The 24466-nt window shown below is 35.2% G+C and overlaps 2 protein-coding genes across 3 annotated transcripts in view; both read right to left on the bottom strand.

The window, feature by feature from the left end:
• Positions 1-457: 457 nt before the first annotated feature.
• Positions 458-22860, bottom strand: Afm (afamin). Of its 2 annotated transcripts, XR_001505659.2 has the most exons (16): positions 22758-22860; positions 20681-20729; positions 20257-20389; positions 19340-19551; positions 18207-18339; positions 17511-17608; positions 16909-17038; positions 10945-11159; positions 7857-7989; positions 5527-5624; positions 4475-4607; positions 3423-3643; positions 2507-2639; positions 1332-1393; positions 734-834; positions 458-603 (listed from the first exon to the last, which is right to left on the bottom strand). XR_001505659.2 is itself a non-coding variant. In XM_015505278.2 (15 exons), exons 1-14 carry the CDS (start codon positions 22843-22845, stop codon positions 1373-1375), a joined length of 1797 nt encoding a protein of 598 aa, XP_015360764.1. In that variant the 5' UTR covers positions 22846-22860; the 3' UTR covers positions 458-603; positions 1332-1372. The 2 variants fall into 2 exon arrangements, 1 of the variants encoding a protein (XP_015360764.1); XM_015505278.2 differs by lacking the exon at positions 734-834.
• Positions 21577-24466, bottom strand: part of LOC107158776 (albumin-like) — a 34287-nt gene continuing 31397 nt past the window's right edge. The window contains exon 15 of the mRNA XM_048785780.1: positions 21577-22783. The gene's annotated coding sequence lies outside the window, so the exon portion shown is untranslated. The remainder of the gene's footprint in view (positions 22784-24466) is intronic.

The raw sequence follows: 24466 nt of genomic DNA, 5'->3' as shown, positions 1-24466 counted from the left end.
TACTGAGGAGGTGTGGACAGCAGTTACCAATATTAGAGGAAACAGACCCAAATCTTGGTTCTGCCAATTACTAGTCATATCACATTGAGCAGATTATTTTATCTCCCCAAATCTCAGGTTTCCTGTGTATAAAATAAAACCTACTAATACAGTGGTTGTGACCAATGACATCATCATGTGAAGTACCTGTAACAATGTTTGATAATTGAAAAGATTGAATAAATGCTGGCTGTGAGTAGAAGCAGCAGCTGCAGCAGTAAAAGGTGCAAGCCCTCAAGGGCCATTTCCTTCCAGCCCTGGCAAGGAGGAAGCCTCGAGCACTCTGCCCACCCAGAGCTTCTACAGAGTTCTGACTTCCAGGGAATAGGACAGGTGAGGCCAGTGTGCAAACAGTGTTGATAGAATAAATGAATCATGATTGCTTGATTTGGGGTCACATTGATAGATGACATCAGTCTGAGAAACAACTTCACAATTTTGTTTTATTGCTTGCCACAATGACATGATTTCAAGTAAAGGTTACAGAAGAATCCTTTTACTTTATTCTTCTCAGAAAAGGGAATTTGTCACAGGACAGATAGGAAGCCCATAAGGTGATCTTTGCTGAAAAGAAAAGATAGCGTTTTAAACATCAAAAGAATACAAAATGTTATAAACTTGGTGATAGAAAGTCATGTATTCAATAAAACAGTTAGTGGTAGTCATGTGTTGCCTCTAGTGGTTGCAGACCCACCTTCGTTGGGATTCAGGTCTCTCTTTCTTGAGATTTTTATAATACTGCTGTATCTATGCAACATTTTGTTCCAAAAGTTTGTATTATGAGTCTTACATAAACTGCATAAGAAAAACATCATTTATATATATTCTAGAAATCACAAATATATTTCTTTTTGTTCATGTAAATGCTACAAGACTCTTGGTTTACATGTCAATTATATCTCAATTCAACATATCATATTGAGACTCTCATAAAGGATTCTTGGAAGAGGGTTTATCAAGGCTTATGTGTCCAGGCCAACCCTCAAGGATTTGTCTCCCCCTTTTATCAGCATTCAAAGATTCAATCATGCAGACAACTGAATGCATTAGCAGAAAGGCAGAGGAGTGGTTGCTGTTCAGCTATTTTGAAAAGTGCTGGCACAGATGTAGCGTTACTACCCGCAAAAGAGTGAGTGACACCGGAGAAATATTGCAAGATCCATCTTGGGATTATGAACTCCGGGCCCTGTAGAATGAACCCCAAGTAGACATTGAAGCAAGATGGGGTAAAGCCAGGGAGAATGAATTAGCTGCAAGTACCTCTGACCTTTGATTGAGACAGAAGGGATTACCTCTGGTGCTTTTAACTTCATGTTTCTCAGGCAGCCTGACTTTAGTTGCCAATTTTGGGACCCTGCAATGGAAAACAGAAATAAAAACATATAGGAAGAAAAGGTTAAGATACTAATATCTAAATGAAGAAAAGGTTAAGATCCTAATATCTAAATTTAGAAAAGCATGTTATCTTAAAATTTAAAATAGAAATTTAAATCACTTCTACATTATATAAGAAGACAGAGGACAACGTGAGAACAGACACTCAAGGTCTTTCATGAACTTCTAATACATTCATTATTTTCTTTACTTGGACCTAATATACATATTCATGGAAATGCTAGATACCAATCAATATCCTCTTAGTTAAATTAATCATATATTTTTTAAAATCTGATAATTTATACCAAAAATGTACTCAGTAGATGGATCTCAACCAGAATGAAAAATGCATGTGGTGTGTTCCTGTATATGAACTCTGAGTTTTGAAGTGGAATGGGTGTTATGGGGGAAGAGATAAGAAGAAAGGAGGTTTTGAGCACAATGAACAGGCCCTTCCAGGGTGCCATCGCCTACAGCTCACATTCATGGGTAACCAAGGTTCATACCACAGTAGTTGCTGAGACACCACAGTCACTAAAGTGAGAGGAAGCAGGGGACACCCCCACCCGCACTCGCTCCCCTTTCACTCCCTTATGTGCTCAAAACTGAGGGATGTCAGAAGGCCCAGAAAGGTGAGCCAGTCACTTCTGCAAGGCTTTGCTTTCTCATACCCTTTCTGCTCTCCTCCCTTTGAAGTGGATAAGGATTTCCTTTGTAGGTCCCCTTGACTCTGTTGTATTAAGATGGTGAGTGATTTCAAATAGGAGGGTAAGGACCAATGGTATAACTCAAGGACAGTTATCACCCATCCATTTACATATGGTGACCTGAAATTCAGTTTGAATGATATGACCAAAGCTGCAGGGATTAGAACCCTAGTTTTCCTGACAGCTATTCTTCCATCAGGTGCTCATGGAGGAGACAGTACCCAACTCCTGAATCAGAGAGGTGTCTGCAGGTGAGCTAGACGCCACCTGTGCTGACAAACACAGGACTCAGAGACATTGCATAGTGGACACAGAGTCACACTTTTTAAATTTTATTTGACCAGAGACACCAGTTGCATCTCAGTGGGAAAGAAATATACTACCTCTTCAAGAAAACAGGCTTCTGGCTCCTGCATTTTGCAGCATTTCTCTACCATATTAGTGAAACTCGTAAACAAAGACTGCAGCTCCTCATAGGTGAGTCCAGGCTTGAGCTTCACCAAATTGACAAGAAATCTATGGCCCAAAGAAATCAAACAGAATTAATTCACAATTTTTTCTTGACACTCTTCTTTTCCAAAATGCTTGTTAGAGAAATACAGACCTTGGGCATCTCAACTTGAATAAATATAAAGAGCTAAAATATTCCATTTTTGAAAAGGGCTTTTAAACTTTCCCATTAAAAGTACAGTATGGATTCTTTGGAGGGTTATGGAGCTACAAGCAAAATAGTATAAAATATGGACAGAACTACAAAATAAATTACTATGCATGATTTTTCTAGAAAATTTATCTCCAAAATAACTCTAATCTCCCTTCCTCAGTAGCAAAGTCATTTCCACTATGTTTGATACAGATATTGTGTAAATAAATTTAAAAACGGGTCTTATTTCTTGGCATTTAAAGTGTCACCTTGAAGAATGAAAATAAAATTCCTTTAGGGCCCCTCCTTTTTTCAATCATTAAGTAAAATACTCAAGACAAATATTCATGCCATTCTCTTAAGAAAACACAATTCACTGTGAACCTGTCCATGGGCGTTTTGCTAATTGCCCCAGCTCACATTGCCAAACAGTCTGCTAAGCACTCCAAGTGTCTAGCAGAGGAAAGACAAAACCAGATTATAAAAAATGGCAGTAAATATGCACTGGTGTTTTTCTGAATAGGAGAGAGTAGACGGTTTAGTGGAAGGAATACCAAAAGAACATAATCCATTACAATAAACCTTCTCCAAGTTGCATGGTGTATCCCCAGGCTGAAAAAAAAAAAAAAAAGATGCATAGAAGAGCATGTTCATACCTGTCTTTCTTTCTTTGAAGCTCCTCATTCTGAGCCTGACACCAGTCCACACAAGAGGTAAAGAAACCTTGAGAGCTGGGTGGCTCATACATTTCATCACCTTTCAATTCTTTGAAGCAGAGCCTTCTGAAGGCAAAGTTTGCTTTACAACAGTGGTCCACAGCAGGGTTGATGGTTCGATTTGTATTTATTCCACATAATTCTCCAAGAACTAAATCTGCCTGCACGGATGAGAATTGGAACTCAAATATGACTTCAAATACTGATGGAGTTTTGAAAAATATGATTAGATGAATAGTTATAAGCTCCATGATCACTGTGAACTTCACTCAGAAGACACAGGATCTCAAAACACTATCTTATATCCAAACAAAAGTGAAGCCTGGGGTCCTAAGTGACATTATGACAAAAATTCAAAGGACATCAGTTAGGATGCATACAGATTAATTTCTTGGTAACAAACTTTTAATTGTAAGCTGAGAACTTCAGTCAGCCAGCAGAAAGTGGTTAGCAAACATTGTGTTCCTTGTTTATGTTCCCTTGCTGGGTACATTCCTTCCCAGGCCTAAAAAGGTTGGGCTGGAAGTAGCAGATCTCTTTCAGAACTCTTCCTCTTAGAGCAAAAGGGATAATTTATATCAGTACTTAAAATTATAATGTTTCCTGCATCATTTTAAAATAATACTGTGATTCCTAGATCATTTACTATAACAAATCGCTTCTCAGATAAATAAGAAATAGCAAAATAATTTAGAGAATACTTGAAAAATATTTAAGACATTCTCTTTTGCTTCTTAGGGTCTTCACATGGTAAGCCAAAAGGAGGACTTGATATTACTTGCTCAACAATGTTGAAAACAAGGAACAGAAGAAAGTAGATAAACCACTACCAATTGGTAAGTAGGAATATTTTTTCTTACTTTTTAAAAAAAAATTTTGTTTTATTTATTTATTTTTTATTGGAGCTTTATGATTGTACTCCGTAGTTGGGTTCATCCCAATAAACTCATACATGCACGAGAATCAATTTCAGATGTATGGGCTATGCTCACCAAATTATCAACACAGGCAAACTCCTCGCTTAGTGTACAGCAGGTAGTCAAAGCTGTCACCATTTCCTTGCCAAGAGAGATCAGTTCTTCAGTGGAGAGCTGGGGGGCTATCTTTGTGAGCTCGATAAGGGAGCTGAAAGAACATTCATTGAACAAAAACAAGTTCCCATTATCCCTGGAAGAGCCATTGAGACCCAGACCCTTCAAGGTAAGTCGAAATTAAGTACAATGTGCTCCCTGCTCTCAGAAAATGGTAGAGAAATGTCTCCTCACTCTCCATCTTCCTCAACCTTGCCTCCTATATCTCTGCATTTTTGCTCCCTTTCTCATTTCATGGTTATCTCAGAAGCTCTTAGATCTGCCTGTCTTGTATCCACTGTGGAGCTCCATGGCAACAAATACCTTGGCTTATAAGTGAGAATCCTGCTTGAAATCCTTTGTGTAGTCAGTAAGTATTAATGGGAGAAACTGATAGACATGTGTTGGCACTGAGATGAAGGAAAATAAGATCTTTAATCCACTGGGTTTCAATTCTCAGCTAACTGCAAGATGGCAGAAATAGGGAAGTCATATTTTTTAAACATGTTTTGTTTTGAAGATGTTCGCTATCAACAAAAACTGCACTCCATGATAACTAAGAAAATCAGAATTAACTGCATATTACTCATGATTGCACTGAAAAAATAAATATTACAGTGTTAAACAAATCCAGAGTTATTTCTATAAGCTCAGTTAAGATAAGCTTATATCCTAGGCAAAGCATCTCTTTCTCAGGACATGGTAATGACCTTTAGTGTGCTCCATCCCACTCCCAAACAAGGCAAAATCCAGAGACCCTGTTTGGGGAGTGGGAAAGCCAACTTCAAACATAAAATAAAATATCAGAGAACCAATTGTCCAGAATCTTGTATCTTTTTCCATTTCTAACCTCATTTCTGATAGATGCTTTAATGTGACAATTGACTTTTGTGTTTTTATTCTTTCCCAGAGTTTGTGAATTGCCATAACTAAGACTGACTTTTATTTTTTAACTCTGAGTATAAGCAACCTACTGGTATTTCAAGCCATCCTTCCCCAAATTCTGCAACTGTTCACATTCTTGTTGGACCATCCTGAGGCTTCTCTCAGTTGTCTCATTGAATTTGTCTTCCTGGAAATTAAGAACAGTCACAGTTACAAACATTTTATCTAAGATTCAAACACAAGCTCTATGTCAACTTGTCCAATAGCTTCCCTATTTACAGAACATTTTGAGATTCTCCTTATTATATGTTACTCACTAAATTGAGAGCACTTTTTACACATGTGTTAAGAATTTGAATTTTTCAATTATAGATTTATTTTTTGCTAAATTTTGAAAGTCCAAAATTTTCATCATGTTGTACGCTTTTTGGATCTTCAAGAGTTTCAAAGTACAATTCAGATTTTATGTTGACAATGACTATATTACATTATCAATTCAAATGGCCAGAGTAATTGTTATCTGCATTTTTAAGTAAATGAAACTGGTATTGTAAAATTAATTTGACTTTCTTGGAATGAACCAACAAATAAGTATTACTGCAGAACATTTTAAATGATGTTTATCTTTATCTTTTTTTCATCATTTGGATTTGGAGCCTAGGGGCCTCCAACAGTCTTCTTCAAATATTTTATGGACTCTCTTGCATGGCATAAAATTAGACATCTTCCAAGTGACTACCAGAAAGAACTACATATCAGCATATGAATGCCATGGGACAAATATTTTTCCCTTTAAAAAGAGACTTTTCTAGCACCATGACTGGTTAAGAATCAGGAGAGACTACCTTGTTAGGGAAAGTGACAGGGCAGGAATTAAAAAACTCAGTCTTCTTACTTCATTGTCAAATTTGAACCAGTAAACTAACATTTATTGCATGTAAAAGAAAAAAGTTTTAAAAACCAAAAGTAGCACATATAAAAAGAATGAGAAATTTTAGAATGTGAGATACTTACATTTCTATAATATATAAGGATTCCATTAGAGTTAATATGAAAAACAATCTAATTAACAAAACATGAACAAATTGTTCACAGGAAATTTATAAATGTAGTAGCTAAAATCATATGGGAAAAGTCTAATGAAATTTTAAAAATCAAGTAAATGTTTGCTTAAAATACAACCATTATTTTTTACATATAAATCTCTCTCAATTTTTTTATTTTTTGATGGGGATCAAACTTACAACCTAGCACATTTTAGGCAGGCGCTCTACCACTGAGCTACATTCCCAGCCCTATTTTTTATGCATAAGACTAAGAAGCTAATTTCCATGTGCAATTTTGGTAAATATGAAATTGAAATGAGCATACTCAAGCATTGCTTTGGGACTATAAGCTGGCAAAGCATTTCTAGACAGTAACTTGGCATTTTGTATTCAATTTTTTTTGATAGTCCATATATTTAGACCCAATAATTTCCCCTCTGACAATCTATCCTAACAAAACTCATAAAAATTAATAAAAATTAATAAAATGAGATACTTATGTCACTTATAAAATGAAAAAAAAAAACACCTAACTAAACATCTACAATGCCTACACAAATAGGAAAGCAGTTAAATTAGTTAAATCACTATGATATGAAACCATTATTTAAAATGATATATATTTTGAAGTTTGTTTTGAAATTGGGACAGTCAAGGATCAGATTCTCCGTAGAGCCTCAGAGGGAACATGGTCCTTTCAACTGCTTTATTTTAGCCCTGTAAGATTCATTTCAGACTCCTGGCCTCCTGAAACAGAGATTTCTGTCATTTTAAGTCACTGACTTTGTGACCTAATAGGAAAATAATATAGCACTATCTATAGCAAACATTTCTATGACGCCAAATAAATTGCATGTCCAAATGTTTCCTATAAAGGAATTATTCCAATCTTGTTTTTATACAGGCACATACACGCATGCGCGCACACACACACACACCTATATGTACAGAAAAGCAGAAAAGATGAAAGTAAATGTTAATTATAGCTATTTCTTGGTGAAAGAATCAGAAAGTCTCTTTTTTTAACTTTTTCTTTGTAATCTTTACTACTTTTCTAGTCATCTATAACAATCTATTAGTTTTAAAATCATACCAAAATCCAATAGGAATCCATAAAATAGAGCACAGAAATAAAAGTGGAAATAGAAAATGATAAAATGGAGTTTTTTGGATTACGACTGAACTAGTACTCCAAAACATATTAACCAAATTGATGATGTAGTTTTTGCCAATGATTATCCACATTGAATCTAAAATAGATTCAGGTCAGTCAATCACATTTTACAGTCCTAAACTGAAGTAAAACTTCAATGTGGATTTTTAAGCATTTTATTTATTTTAGATTTTTCTGAACCTGTGACAATGGAACCTACCGCCTGACGGTAACAGTCTGGAGGGTTTTCTTTATTGCAACAATCTGCCAGGAGATCCTCATATACTCTTGCAATTCTTAGAAGCTCTGGTGTAGACAGCTCTGGGTGTCTCCTTGAGTATTCATAAAGAAATCTGAGATATGTAAAATATTTTATATATTAGAACTTAGAGAAAAACATCCAGCCCCACTTTCTTTTAGGCTACTCAGGTCTAATACTGAATCTGCTTTCAAATGCTAAGCTCCTCCTCTGGTTTGGTTAATTCTCTTCCATGTTATGTTTTAGAATTTTTTTTAACTCGAGTGGATAGAATTATTAGTTTCTTAGAGTTAATTATTACGTAATGCAGCTCATAAAGTATCAGAAATTTACATGGTGCAACCAGCACGTTAGCAAATACACACTGAGAGGAATTCTGTCGGAAAATACATTCAGCCTTCCAAATGTGGGATGGAGGCAGGGTGGCTTTCTTTTCAGGAAGGGCAGCCTTTGTGAGAGATAAAGAGCAGCTTCTCCTGTTACTCCCACCTGTTATTTGACAAATTATAGGATAAATCACCCGTTTGGCTCTAAATCACTGGAAGTGGTTTCCATGGCCTCTGAGGAGGCTCCCAGAATACAAGTGGATGAGACCTGGGGACAAGGTGGGAAGGGAGAGGAATGAGGCTAACACTCACTGAGTCTTAGTAGGTACTATGCCCTGGATCAAGTTTTGGACATAGGAGATAAAGATACACTTTGAGGACTTTGTATTCTTACTTTATTTCACTTAGTTCTCAAGGCAGATACTATTTTATAGCTGAAGAACTAAGTCCCAGACTGGTTTGCTACAGGTTGAGCATCCTTAATCTGAAAATCTGAAATCCAAAATGCTCCAGAACTTTTTGAGCTCCAACATGAAGCTACCAGTGGAAAATTCCACACCTGACCTATCTGATAGGTCGCAGTCAAAATGCATGTGCACCAAAAACCTTGTATAAAATTTCTTCAGGTTATATGTATAAGATGTATATGAAACATAAAACTTAATGTTTATCCTTGGGTCTCACCCCGAGGTACCTCAATAAGTATATAAAGTATTACAAAATTAAAAAAATATATAAGAAATCACAATTTAAAACACCTCTGGTCCCAAGCATTTCACTTAAGGGATTCTTAACCTATATTAATGGAAGCTTCAAAATTTGACCCACAGATCCCATGAGATGCCTACTTCATTTTTTTTTTTTTTTAATAAAAAGTCAACTCTTCCTCAAGAGAGCTATCTTCTCAGCTATGCTATTTACAATATTCTTCTTAAAAGAATCTCACCTATTCGTGCAAAATAAGCTTGAAATCTTCCATGCTTTGTGAGAACAATATCTCAAAAAAGTTTTTCATGACCAAGTGGTTCTCTCCAGATTCCCATCTGCCCTCTTGGTCCCATGTGTGGAATACATTCCCACCCCTACTGGACTGGTGCTTAACCTTCAGAGAATTGGACCCTTTAAGACCTGATGTAAGCCCTGGACTAAGTGTAACAAGAATGCCAACAATGATGCCAATAATAAGGATAATTGTTCCTATTTATTGAGCACCCGTCAGGTATAACTTATAGCTCTTGTTCTTTTTATTTTGATTTACTTCCCATAAGTCATGAGAAGCAAAACAACACCATGATAATAAGAGCAAGAGTTTGTAGCCAAACTCTTTGCATTGAAATTCTGGCTCTGTCACATATAAGCTGAATGACAAGTTATCTAACCTGTCTGTGCCTGTTTCATCACTTGTAAAATGGTGGTAACAAAAGCGCACTAAACTCAGAGAGTTGTTTGGAAAATCTATTTGGTAGATAGATGATTAGCCCTTAAAATTTAGTAAGCATTCAATGAACATTAGCCATTATTATATTCTGTAACTTCATTTGGAGACTTCATTCCAGAGCTCCAGGTTCACAGGTAAAGTCATCTCTGGACAGTCTCAATTACTCCACAGACAACTCCAGTCAATCTACTCAGATCTCAAGTGTGTTTTCTTTCCAACAAAACCTATTTCTTCACTCATACCTCCCATCCCATTGAATGGGAAAATCACCTATCCCAGTCATGTTAACCAGGTACAGTTTATAAAAAATAAAAATGATTTTTGCCTTTTCTGATTCTTCATTAAAAGCCCTCCAGGGCTTCCTATTACTTAGAATGCCTGCATGATCTGACCCGTCTTACACTACTTGATTTCTCACTGCAGATTCCCTGCAGAGTCGTGTATACACCAAGCAGGTTTTATTTCAATCCATGCTCTACCCTCTCTGTCTAGATTGCCAAAATTTCTTCAAGTACCACTTCCCTACTGAGCCTCTCCAGAGTCCCTAGATACAATTGGTACTTCTTCCTCTATCCCCACATTACCTAGCACATAGTGTTATCAGAACGAAAAGGACATTTTTCGCACTTATTCAGTTACACGATTGCCTCTTCCCATTTCATACTTCCTGGGATGAAGCCATCCTAGAGGCAGAAACCCAGTAAAATCTTTGGGTGATATTTCATTACCAATGACTTTAAATGAATATTCTTTCATGAACTTTCTATATGATAAAAATTAAAGCACGACATTTAACCTATCCTAGTGACTCAACCAGAACTCAGATTTAGTCCACGCTAACCTTCCCCTTAACAGCTGTGGGGTGGCAGGGCATGGCAGTTAACTTCTTAGGCCAGACCTCTTGGGGTCAAATCCTCACTCTGCCATTTATGGCTGTGAATCTTAAGTCCCTTAACTTCTTTCTTAAGCTCATCTGAAAAATTGGGTGAAATTACTTATTTTATGTGATTGTGGTGAGAATTAAAAAGGACACTCTGTATAAAATATTTAGTGTATTGCCTGGCACATATCAAGTACTCCATATATGTTAGCCACCGTTCCAATAATACAACTAACTATGTGAAAACGCTGTAGTTATAGCTGTGACTTTTTAAAAAAAAAAATTGCATGATATCCAGTGAATTATAAATTTTCTTGTCCTTTCACACAGATTAGCCTACATAGAACAAATCTTATAGGGTTTTCTTCTGTTTGCCTTATGAATTTTAGTAGACAGTTATATTACTCAGCAAAAAAGTTGCCTGGGTCAGTGTCTCTTTCTTGACACACATTTTCATTGTCAGTAAATTTTGCTTCTCTTAGAGATAAATCCTGTGGTCTACCATCTTTACTTGAGTTAATTATGCATGCTTCACGCTCTGGCATTTTCTCTTCACAGCACTCTTTGATTTTGCTGGAGATGGATTCTTGTTTTGAACAAATATGGCTCATAACCTGGCTCTGTAACAAATAAGAATGAGAAATGACTTTATTTTCAAAACTTCTTCAGGGCTGGGTTTTGCTTCATAAAGGAATGGCTGCATAGAAAATCAATCATGAACATAATATCTAGTATTGCTTTATAAGCTAATTTTATAGCTGGAGTTCATTTAATTTTCTATTCACTTAATATATGGGAAGTTTCACATTAACACAAATTTTATTCTCCTCAGGATTTAAAGTAATATAATTATGAAAAGTGCCTCTGTGTGTGTGTTAACATTTATTGTTAAGTATTTACCTTTTAATACTTTACCCCTACTCCTGTGATATGTTAGCATTTTATATTCTAAGTATTGACACTTTTCCATGAAAGTGTCATGTGCTTTTAATGGTGGCCATCAAAGACATGTCAATGTAATGACTATTGTCTTGGTCTTCTCTTGTGGCTTAAGACTCTTTGGCAAAGCACATAAGAAAATTCAATAAATATTTGATTAAATGGATGAAAGAATAGTAAGCAAATAAACAACTATAGCAATTATCAGAATTAAAACTTCTCAAATTTGAAAAGCTATCTTACTCATAGTATCACTTTCTATGGATACTATAAATTTGAAATAATCAATCATTCAAATTATCAAATAATGTACAAAATAGTAAACCTTACTCTTGTCTTTTATCCATATTCTTCATCCCAATTCTGACCTCTACATAAAGTTTGGAAGTTAGGGAAAGGGTGAGGTTATTTTATTTGCACATTAGTTGGATAATATCTGGTGAACTCAAATATAAAAATCCTCAATAAATATTTGCAGACTGAATTCAGAAACACATTAACACATTGACACATGATCAGTTTGATTTCATTCCATGGATGCAATGATGATTTGACACATGCAAGTTAACAAATGTAATAAAACACATAAATAGAATGGAGGACAAAATTCAAATGATTCTCTCTGTAGATGCAGAAAAAAACTTCGATAAAATTCAACACACTTTCATGATAAAAGCCCTGAAGAAACTAGGGACAGGAACATCTCACCTCAACTATATATGACAAACCCAAAGCCAGCATCATACTGAATGAGGGAACACTGAAAGTGTTTCTTCTGCAATCACTTCCTACTCCTCACCAATACCAAACTTGAAATTTTAGCTGGAGCAATTAGGTAAGAGAAAGAAATTAAAGGGGTAGAAAAAGGAAGAAATAAAGTATCCCTATTTGCTGCTGACATGATCCTACACTTAGAAGATCCTAAAGACCCTACTAGAAGACTTTTAGATCTGATAAACAAATTTAGCAAAGTAGCAGGATACAAAATTATTGTACAAATGAAAATGTGTACAATATAATGCTTTTCTATATATCAGCAATGAATCTACTGAGAAAGAAATCAGGAAAACAATTCACAGTAACTAAAATACATGCATATATACATACATACCTAGGAGTAAACCTAACCAAGGAAGTGAAATACCGCTATAATAACAATTGCAGAACACCAGAAAAAAAATTAAAGAAGAGGCTAGAAAATGGAAAGACCTCCTATATTCATGAATACACAAAATTAACATTGTTAAAGTGGACTAAAGGCAATCTTCAGATTCAATGCAATCTGCCTCAAAATACAAATAACCTTCCACACAGAACTAAAGAAATAATCCTAAAATTCATATGAAAAAACAAAAGACCCAGAATATCCAAAGAACTCATAAGCAAAAAGAGCAATACCCAAGACATCACAACGCCCAATTTCAAAATATGCTACAGAGCTATAGTGACAAAAGCAGCATGATATTGCCATAAAAATAAACATCTAGAGCAATAGGGTAGAATAAAGTTGCAATTAAACCCATGCAGCTATAGACATTTGATTCTGGACAAAAATACCAAAACATAAAGTTGGAGAAGCCCCTTTAACAAATGGTGCTGGGAAAACTGAATATCCATATGTAGATCTCATCCTGTAGTAATGTCTATTCAAAATGGATCTAAGACCTAAGTATAAGATCTGAAACTTTGAAAACCACTAGAACAAAACACGGAAACACTTCAAGATATAAGAACAGGCAATAATTTCATAAACAGGGGTCCTATAACTCAGGAAATATCAGCAAGAATTGATAAACAGGATGTCATCAAATTACAAACTTCTCCACCGCAAAGGAAACAATTGACAGAGTGAAGAGAGAGCCTATAGAATGGGAAAAACCTTTGCCTGCTACTGTTCTGACAGGATTCATATTCGGAATATATAAAGAAGTCCAAAAACCTTAACACTAAAAGCAAAATAAAACCCACTCAATAAACAGACAAATGAACTGAACAAATTTCTCCAAAATGTATGAATGGCCAATAATTTTAAATGCAAATCACAGTTACATTGAGATTCCAAATCATCCCAATCAGATTGGCTATCATCAAGAGTATAAAAAGGAGTAAATTCTGTCAATGATGTGTAGGAAACACTTACATTCTAATGTAAATTAGGACAGCCACCATGAAAATCAGTACAAGGTTCCTCAAAAAACTAAAAATAGAACTATCATATGATGGAGCTTTCCCACTCCTGGGTATTCACCTGAAAGAATTAAAGTCAGCACGTTTTTACAAATGCCTTCATACTCATGTTTACTGTGACACAGTTCACAATAGCCAATTTGTAGAATTAGCCCAGATACCCATCAACAGATGACTAGAATAAAAAAAAATATGGTATATATACACAATAAAGTATTATTCGGCCACAAAGAGAACGCAAATAAATTTATGTCATTTGCAGGAAAACAAATGGAACTGATGATCATTATGTTAGGTGAAATAAATCGGATTTAGAAAGACAAGTAATACATGTATTATCTCATATGTGGAAGCTAAAGGAAGGAAAAAACCAAGAAAGTCATCATGAATGTAGAAAAAAGACTACTGGTGTAGAGGAAAGGGATAGGGGAGGCTAAGAGAAGGCAATGGGGAATGAAACTGATCAAATCAGACTCATGTTGGAATATACAACAATGAAACCCACTGTGCTGTGTAGTTAATATCCACCACAAAAGAAAGAAAAAAAAATCTAATCTGGCCCCTGATCCTCTCCAGATTCTCCAGAATAATGCTGTACATTCTTCTTACTCTGATCCAGGCTCACGGGCTGTTTCAGGTCTCCCTGCCTCTGCTCAAATTATTCTCATTGCCTGGAATCTTTTGGTGAACATTGAGGGTAAGGAATGGATGAAATTTGGGGTTGAGGCAAAAAGTGGAATGGGGTCTGGCACCATATTCCTAATAAACCACACAGAACTAGGGCACCACTCCCCACATTCAGATCTCAGCTGAGGCCATCAGTGTCCCAGGAACAGCATCATTATTCTCTGAGAATCTACTTCTATTTTCAATTAACAACAATTGAATTCCTTTTATGTCTCTATAAAGACATTAAAGAGAGGCTCATTTGAAATCCAATACAATATCTTAGTTTTAGTTCTAAGCTTCACAGAAATTTTTAATTATGTCCTAATTTAGTACTTGAGACTTAACATTATAAATCCCACATTTCCATAAACAACAAAACACCACAAAAAAATAAACACTAGTGAGATTCCTTTAACTGCAATACTGTTGGGAATTAAAAAAATTCTTGGGAAAGTCTGCTCTCCATTGCTTAAAACAAAAGGGATATTTCTCAATATCCTGAAATTCATGTTATTTAATTAAAATACTATCTTCACTAGAGTCTAAAACAATTAAACTAAATTCACTATGACAAAGCCTAATTTCCCTGAAGCAGAAATCAGTATATTTTTCATGAAATTGTGTTACCTTTGATTTCATGGACAATTTAAAACATGCCAACAATATGTTTGCCAATACATTCTCTTATAAAACCACTTTAATGGTTACCAGATGGTGAGGGGCAGATGTTGGAGAGATGTTGCTCAAAGGACACAAAATTTCAGTTCAACAGGAAGAGTAAGTTCAAGAGATCTATTATATATCATGGTGACTATTGTTATTAAAATATATTAAACATTTGAAATTTGCTAAGAAGTATATTTAAAGTGTTTTTACCTCAGAAAAGATAAGTGTATAAGAAGATGCATATGCTAATAGCTTTATTTACATTAAACAATGTATACATATATCAAAATGTATCCTATACCATAAATGCACACATTTTTACTTGTCAATTACAAGGAAGGAAGAAAAGAAGGAAGAAGGAAAGAAAGAAGGAAGGAAGGCAGTTAGAGACAGACAGATATATAGAGTCATCACAATACCTAACTTCAAAATGTACTACAGAGCTATAGTAAACCAAATCAGCGTTGTACTGGTATAAAAACTGAGATACCAACCAATAGAATAGAAGAGAAGAGAAAGCCCAGAAATAAATTCACACATCTACAGCCAACTGAGTCTCTGCAAAGACACCAGAAACATATTGAAAAAGGGGGGGGGCATCCTCTTCAATTAAAAAAAAATTAAACTTGACTCCTATCTTTAACCATTTAAAAATCAACTCAAAAAAATGGATCAAAGACCTAAATCTAAGACCTGAAACTATGAAATTCCTGGGGGAAAACAATTCTAAAACATCTGTACAGACGATGATTTTTTTGATAAGGACCCCAAAACAAAATTAGAGAAATGGAATTTCATAAAACTAAGAAACTTCTGCATGGCAAAGGAGACAACCTGAGGATGTAAGAAGATATTTACAAACTATTCATCTGAGAAAGGGTTGGCATTCTGAATATAGAATGAACTAAAAAATTAAATAACAGGAAAAACAGATAACCCAGTTTAAAAATAGGCAGATGATCTGAATAGACATGCCTCATCAGAAGAAATACAAATGACCAGAATATAAGAAAAAGGGATTAACATCACTGTCAGGGAAATTTAGATCAAAACCACAATGAGATGTCACCTTAGTGCAGTCAAAATGGATATGATCAAAAAAAGCCAAAAAATAACAAATGCTGGTGAGAATGTAGAGAAAAGGGAACTCATACACTTCTGATGAAAACATAAATTAGTAGTTATTATAGAGAACACTTTGGCAATTCCTCAAAAACTACCAATAGATATATGATCCACCTATTGCCCTTCTGGATCTGTATCCAAAATAAATGAAATCAGCTTATCAAAGAGATACCTGCACGCCTGCATTTACTGCAACACTTTTAACAAAAGCCAGGGTGTAGAACCAACCAAAGTGTCCATTGACAATTGAATAGATTTTTACAAAGTGGTCTGTATACCCAATGGTATATTATTCAGCCATAAAATATTGATGGCAAAATGGATTAATCGGGAGAATATTATGTTAACTGAAAGAAATAATCCAGGTACAAAAAAAAAAAAAAACAAATATCATGTGCTTTCTTTCAAGTGTGGTAGCTTAAAAATTTTATCTCAAAGTAGATGGGGGTAGAATAGCAATTACTAGAGACTGGAGCGGCACAAGGAAGAGGAGGTTGGAGAATAGCTACCAAAATATAATTAGACAAGAAGAACAAGTTCTGGTGTTCTACAGTTCATTAAGGTAACTATGGTTCATAATAATTTATATATATTTTATTAAAATCTAGAAGAGCTTGAAGACATCTAAACATAAAGAAATGATAAGGAGATGAAAATGCTACATTCAAATTTAATCAGTATGCATTTATATGTCTATTGAAATATCACACTCTATCTAAGAAATATGTACAATTTCATGAGTGTCACAAATCACATTTTTACTTACTATTGGAGAATACTTACCTGGTAACGAATGCACTGCAAAACATCCCCTTCACAGCATCCATCATACATGGAAGAAACATCTTCTAGGAGGGAAGTAAGCTCCTTAAATTCAATCCTGGGGAATTTTTGACTGAATACAGCAATATTTCTGGAAAGAGAATTGATAAACCACTGAAATAATTTGAACAACCATAAAACAATAGTGAGTTCTTTGTTAATACAACATAAACAGCACCAAAGCCATTGGTACCACTGTTTGCCCAGGCGTCCTTATCTAGCAGTTGATGGTATTTTGCGCAATTGGTAGAATCACTATAAAAAAATCCTAGGCTAATGTTTTCTGCCCTGCACACTGCTTGATCCAAGCAAACAAAAGACCTGAGAGAGATATTTCCTTCCATAATCACAGTAGGACACACTGTGTAAGGGCGCCTCTTTAGCATCTCCCTTCCTCCCAAGTTTTATCTCATCTTGTTTTAATGACCTGGTTCTGAGCCATCCATGCTCACCTACCTCTGTGGAACTAGGAAGAATACAAGTGAAAAGGATCAATTATTTAACCAAAATGGGATACAGGCAAGAAAATGCAAGTAAGACAAGACAAGTGGTATGGAACTTACATAGAGTTTAAGACTTTGGGTCCAAATTTCAAAAAGGCCCCACAGACAGTTTTTTGATAGGAGGACATTGCTTTTAAATATTGTGTGATAGGTGCTGCCTGAAGGAAAAGAGGAAATTCTGTTGAAAACAAAATCAAAATCTCCCTATTCTCTTATTTTTAAACTACATCTCCATCATTAGAGAGTTTGTTCAGAGAAGAAAATCTATGGAATTTTTGTTTTGGCACATTTGCATATGGAAAGAAATATGCATTTGTGGTACACTCTGAAGGTTAGGCTGGTGTCTCTGATGGCTCAACTCACTAGGATGCGTGGTGCTCACCTGGTTGGGTAGTATGCTGTGAACTTGGCCATCTTTACTGCGATGGCTCCAATGCCAAAGAGGAAGTGTCAAAGAGGGTTTGTCCAGAATAGAAGATAAACAGTTCCCTTCACCCTGATATTCACTCACTAGTGTTTTCCTTCAACTTGAAAAGAAAACAAAGCCAGCACACAGAACCTGGAAATTTGTGGCTGTCTGACAAGGGTCTTGGGTAAAGAGAATGAGTTTAAATCAGTGAGTGTACCATGAGACTATCTTGGTATATGGGAATATGGTAAATAACTCTTTTTCTAAAAAACAATTATAATTTTAAGTGTCCAGAGCCTTGGAATGGGAATATTCCTTATTCTTTAATGAAAAAATGCAATACCCACCTTTGCTTGAAAGCAGCTGGCTTTCTGTTGTTCTTCACAGCATGTTTTTGCCACTTCCTCAAAGCGAGCAGCAACAGTTAAAAGTGTAGGGCCAAAGGCAAAGGGGTTCCTTCTGGCAACTTCATGCATGTAGCTATGAAAAAGTTCAAAATATTTCTTAAGGCAGAGAAGAAGGGGTGGGGGTATAGCTCAGTAGTAGAGCACTTGCCTCACATGGGCAAGGCCCTGAGTTGCATCCCCGGCACTAAGGAAGGAAAGGAGGGAGGGTGGAAGGAAGAAAAGAAGAAAGGAAGAAGTGAGTGGAAGAAAGAAAAGAGAGGCAAGGGGAAGGAAAGAAGGGGAGAAGGAAAAGGAATGGTAGATCACAGAAGGGAAGGGAGAGAAGATGAAAGGGAAAGAAGAAGATAAGAGGACAAGCAAGTTCTAAAAAATGAACTTAAAAGAAAGATTTCCATTATAGCCAAATTTTATCCCAGGCATCATTATCCAGTCCCCAGTAAGAGTCCAACATTATCCAGTCCTCATCCCTGACATCCCTAACACCAAATTAAGGTTGATAATTGCAGTTCAAATCCTACACACTCATCTATGAATAATCCCTTTCCCTCCCCTTAATGCCTGGCAGGTATCAGATTTCCCTTACAGATTCAAAGAACAGCTACTTACACTCACCCCATCTGAGATTCAAGGATAACTTTTGCTTATATTCAAATAAACTTATGACAGGTTTCAAAGCATACTAGCTTTACAGAAAAACCTATGCCTCTGCAATTACTGAACTATTAAAACAGGTTTTAGCTAAACACCCAATAATTTAATGTCTTCCCAAGGTAAGAGCTGAAACTTCACCTTGGGAAAAATATTTCATTTCCTCACTGGTTTCCTAGCAGTTTGATAGCACATATCTCTGTTCTAGGGTTTTTCTCATCAGAAGATACACAGTACTAATGTAAAGGACTTAAAGGTGGGCCCACATTTTTATATTGATAGATAGAAAACCTGCCACACAATACACATTGGTAGAATCAATCAATCAATAAATAAACCCAGTCATGTTATTTTGAGTGAATATTGGATATAGCCTAAGAATAAAGCTTTGATTAAATCATTCATCTACCAAAAATCAAACTTACCGATTTAGAAAAGATTCTGTGTTAATTTTATAAGCCTGGCATTTCTCTTCAGGATCCAGAGTAGGGAAAGGAGGGAGAAATCCTACATCAGCTTTCTTGTTATACAAGAAACAGAGTCTTCTTTCAAAGCCCATTTTACTGCAGCAGTGTGAAAAATTATACTTCTGAGGCAACCCCTCTATAGCACATATCCTTCCCTGTAACACATTAATCTGGACAACAGAGAACAAAAGGACAATTTTTAGTCATGGTAAAGCTGTTCTATCTTCTGAAAGAAATAATGGGCAGAACAAATGATCGGTGCTATCTTATGGGAAAAGGATTGCAATTTCCCCGCTATTGCCAGAAGAGCATCTTCACCCACATCTTTGACAACCATCCTGTGAGTTGGGAAGCTGTCTTTATCTCACCACAAGCCCCCTTAAGCTGTTACTCTTTCTTTGCTACCTATGTTTCCCTTGCATCATGGCCTTTCTCCTGGTCTCCCAAGGTAACAAAATCAGTGTATCAGCAAAGGATGGAAATGGTGTTCAGTAGTTTCTAGAGATGCAGATGGTAACTCTGGAGGAGGCCCCAAATGGGGGTGTGGCTGCAAGTTCATATTGAGAGAAGCAGCTAAGAAGAATACCTCTGCACTTCCACATGCATGTTCATGCTCCTCTGCTGCCTGTATATATGTGGCACACTGCACATATAAGACACATGCCTACATACTGCAAGTGCATAAGCAAGTTCACCTTTATATAGCAAAACAAAGTGCATCTCACCTGATGAACATTACTTTTCCTAAATACTGAAACTAGGTGAAATAAAAATGATGCACACAGGGCATGTTTCTTCTCATATGTCAATCCAGATACTTTCTCAGTGTTGGCAAATAATCTTGTGTATATAAGAATTGCAAGGGATTGACTTACAGCTATTTCTGCACACTCTGGAAGTGTCTTGTGAGCCAAACATTTATCCCTGTATTCTATGATGTCTTTCACCAGAATTTCCATTTCATCAAAGGTTGCTTCTTGAACATACTGAGCGAAGGCAATGATGGTGCTGCAACAGTCCACATGGAGAATCAATGATCATCTGCAGAATTCCCACTAACAAAAACTCAGAGAAATGTTCACTTGTTCAATAGCTTCATGAGATTAAGTACATAGGCTATAAATTTTAATTTTCCTAATAATTTAATTGCCTGGCCTGAATTTTATAATTATTGTTGTATTTACTTTTTTATATGGTTTCAACTTGAATATATTATCTTTGAGAAGCATTAACTTTTCTGGAATGAATCAGATAAGATTATAAAACTATAATCATCAGAAAGAATCTAGCACAACTCACATAGATCCAGTGTTCTCTTCTATAAACTTCTGGGTAATACCAAAGCTGTCTGAAAAGTAAAGATATTTAGGTTATTAAATATTCTGGTATTTTAATATTTTCCTAGTCAATACCTATTATATGACACTTCAGCATACAAAGTATAAAACATTATGATAGAAATTTCCTTGACATTTAAAGAAAAAGATAAGAGTTAAATGAGCCAAATAGGAGATCTTAATCCCAGCTGATTATGTGCTCAGGAAACATTTACTAAATTGAACTGATTGAATTAATCTCAAACTGATAGGAATTCAGATTTTCCATTGATGGCTCTCCCAAAACAAATGTTAAATACTAACACCATATCCATGCCAAATATCTGTCATTTATGACTAGAGAAGTGATGTGAAGATTAACTATTAAGTGATATAATTCCAGAAAAGGAGTTCACAAGAGAGGCCTCAGCATGTTGATGGTCAGCATAGTTTATAGTACTAGTCAGACATAGATATTTAAGTGATCTCCAGACTCACCTCAAATCACAGATTCTCTCCCAATGGTAATATGTGTACCAGAAGACGTTTATTTTTTACACATAGACTATGTTTATGGAGTCCTTATGTTTTATCAAGCTGGACACTATGAAGCCATCGACAATGACCAAGAAGGATAAGTCCCCTGGATGTGGGGTTCTTAAGCCCCCTCATAGTGGAATAAGCGTGTGCCTATGACCATTATCCCATTTACAATCTGGTTATATATTTCACAGGGATGCTTTGTGATCCCTGGGTGAGGAACCAGAAAAGGATTTTATAGGAGAGGCATATGGGTTGAGTATGAAAAAAATGCAAAAGAATCAACTAACATGAAAATAAGGAACCCTGTCTTTCAATATGGAGAAAGTGATGTGATTAAAAAACAAAGATGATAAATATTAAGATATATTTGAGGAAAACCAAATCATTTTGATGAGAAGGTAGATCATAAAAAAAGGTAATAGGACCTCTATAAGATGGGAAGGGCCTGGATTCAGATTATGGGACTTTTGCATGTAAAATTGAGTAGTTGGGCCCTCAATTGGAAGCCATTAAATATGTTTACACAAGATAGTAATATGATCATTGGTATCCACTAAGAAATACCAATCAGGTAATGATAAATCTTATGTACAGGGACTTCCACAGTACCTAGTAAACAGAAACTGATAAGAACTATTGGTCAAATGTGTGGACAGAAGAAGAAGGCCATTAGGAGATTTTTGCAATTGTCCTAGTGAGAAATCAGCAGGACCTTTATTTGGGTAGGAGAAATGGAAAACAGAGACAGGAAAGATATTACACAAAAATCCACAGGATTTTGAAACAGGTTGTTACAAGGCGAAAGGAGAGAGAGAACTGAAAAATGATCATTTTCATCAAGCCCTGTGACTAGTCTCACTAGCAGGCTCTTTAGAAGTTGTCAATTTGGATAAAACATAATTCACAATTTGAAGACCACTGGGACACTTAGGGAATGTTAGGGCAAGTTGCAAAAAGATGCAACCTCCAGGACAGATGGTTTACAAAACCCTCCTCAAATGAAGTTTTCCCTCTTTGGACATAAGAAATAGAAAAGTTGCCCTTTTCTCCAGGTTGCACTTCCTAGAGCAGTTTTGGGGGCAAAGGACAAAATGTAGAGTTGAAGAGGGAGCAAGGTCTTACATTCTCTAAAGTTGTTCACCATCTCTTAGGAGATATGTTAGGTGACACAAAATTTTCCCCCCAAATCTTAACTCATATCTGTTCTTCTAATTTTACCATTAACTCTATACATTTGCAAGAAATATTAATATTTTGAAATTCAAATTGTATCTATAAGCAACACCATCAATCTTGCCATAGGTTGCCAGAGTGTGAAAACTGTCTATGCCTACAGATGTGTCATATAATCAACAAAATACAAATTTTGAAGAAGGTAGCTTTGAGATAACTGATTCATAAATATAAACTAGGGAGAGGGAGGAAAAAAACAAGTAAAGAAAAAAATTTTTAAATGTTACAAAGGAGTAACTACCCTAATTTTGTCATTCCTTACTGATATTTAGTACATTTCTTACCTACATCCTGAGTCTCTGTAAGCAGGCTTAGGGATTCAGTCAAGAACAATAAGAAAAAAATAAAACCTGAAAATTTTAATTGCTTCATTTTTCTAAAGAAATCACCTTCACAAAAGAAAGTCTTGTGGCTGAGAAAGCCATTTTATATTATTCTTTCACACAATTAGTTAAAAAGTAACCTATTTAATCTATTTATGAAATACTGCATATTTGATTTTTAGTCACACAGCAGAATTTCTTGCTAACTATTAACTAGGGAAAAATGCCTCTGTATTTTCCTGGAAAAATCCATCATGTTAGAAAAAGGGTCCACAAGCTAAGTATGCACATACTTAATCAATTAGACAACTAAAGGGAAAAAAACCTTGAAATACTGAAAATATTAAAGGAGAAAGAACTAGAATAGAAAATTCACCAAAATAAAAACAACTGTAACTTAAATTCCACTGTTAATCAAAGAAAGTTAAACTTTAAAATATTAAATTTTGTTTATCTCATAGAATTATAACAAAGGAAACTATGAAAATATCTAATTCTGGAAATATATAGCAAAATAAGTGCTCATATATTCAAAGCTCTTGGAAAATAAGCTTATAATGAGACGTGATAGTCTTAAAAATACCCATGTCATTTGTACCAATCACCCAGATTCCAGAAATCTATTCTAAAGACATGATTCTATATATGGAAATATTTTTTAATATGGGCTCTTAGCTCTGGCTTTTGATACATAGCCTTTATTATGTTGAGGGACATTCCTTTCTGTAACTAATTTACTGAAAGTTTTCATCATGAATGAAGGTTGAATTTTGTCAATTTTTTTTCATTGAGATGACCATACAGGTTTTGTCCGTTATTCCATATGTGGTATATCATAGTTATTGATTTGCTTATGTTTGATCATTTTTTCACCCCGATAAAACCCATTTGATTGTAGTGAATTATCCTATTAATGTGCTGTTCAATTGAATTTGCTGAGGATTTTTTAAAGAATTTTTTGCACTATTGGTCATCAGAAATATTGGACTACAATTTTCTTTTCTTGTAATGTCCTTGTCAGGCTTTGGTGTCAGGGTAATACAAGTTTCATAAAAATAACTTTGGAAGTGTTCCCTCTTCTTTGAGTTTTTGTGAAGAGTTTGAGAATGATTGACATTAGTTCTTTAAATGTTTGGTAGATTTCAGCTATGAAGACTTTTGATAAAATTTTCATTATGTTGCTCTTGAATGGAATGTTGTGTATATGTCTATTAGGTCTAAAGTGTAATTTTGCTGAACATGGAAAATTGAAGTCCCTATTATTAAACATTGCAATTTATCTCTCACTTTATATCTATTAATGTTTTTTTTTTATATCGTTAGGTGTTACAATTGGGGATGCATATACATTTATAAATAGTATGTCTTCTTGATGAATTTCCCCATTATCATTAATAATTGCATTATTTGTTTACTTTTCAGGTTTTGACTTAAACTCTCATTTGCCTGATATAAGTATAGCTACCTCTGCTATGTTTTGGTTTCCACTTGCACAGAATATCTATCTTTTTCATTGCTTCACTTTCAGACTATGTGTGTTCTTAGAAGTGAGGTGAATCTCATGTAGACAGCATAGAGTTGAGTCTTTTTTAAAAATCCATTCAGTCAGTCTATATTTTTAGATGAAAGAATTTAATCTACTTACATCCAAGATAATTATTGAAAGATAA

This window comes from Marmota marmota, unplaced genomic scaffold, assembly GCF_001458135.2.
Source record: "Marmota marmota marmota unplaced genomic scaffold, marMar, whole genome shotgun sequence".
NCBI lineage: Eukaryota > Metazoa > Chordata > Mammalia > Rodentia > Sciuridae > Marmota > Marmota marmota.
Note: the sequence above shows the minus strand (reverse complement) of the source record. Positions and strands in the feature narration are given on the sequence as shown.

Bases quoted from the DNA above. Each gene is read 5' to 3' on its own strand.
- Afm (XM_015505278.2), bottom strand. From the start codon at position 22,845: ATGAAGCAATTAAAATTTTCAGGTTTTATTTTTTTCTTATTGTTCTTG. The intron at 11,160-16,908 runs GTAAGTATTCTC...TATTTGTTACAG, and splicing joins TGCAGTGCATTCGTTACCAG to AGCCAGGTTATGAGCCATAT. The intron at 3,644-4,474 runs GTGAGCATAGCC...TCATCCGTGCAG, and splicing joins TTGCCTGTGTTGATAATTTG to GCAGATTTAGTTCTTGGAGA.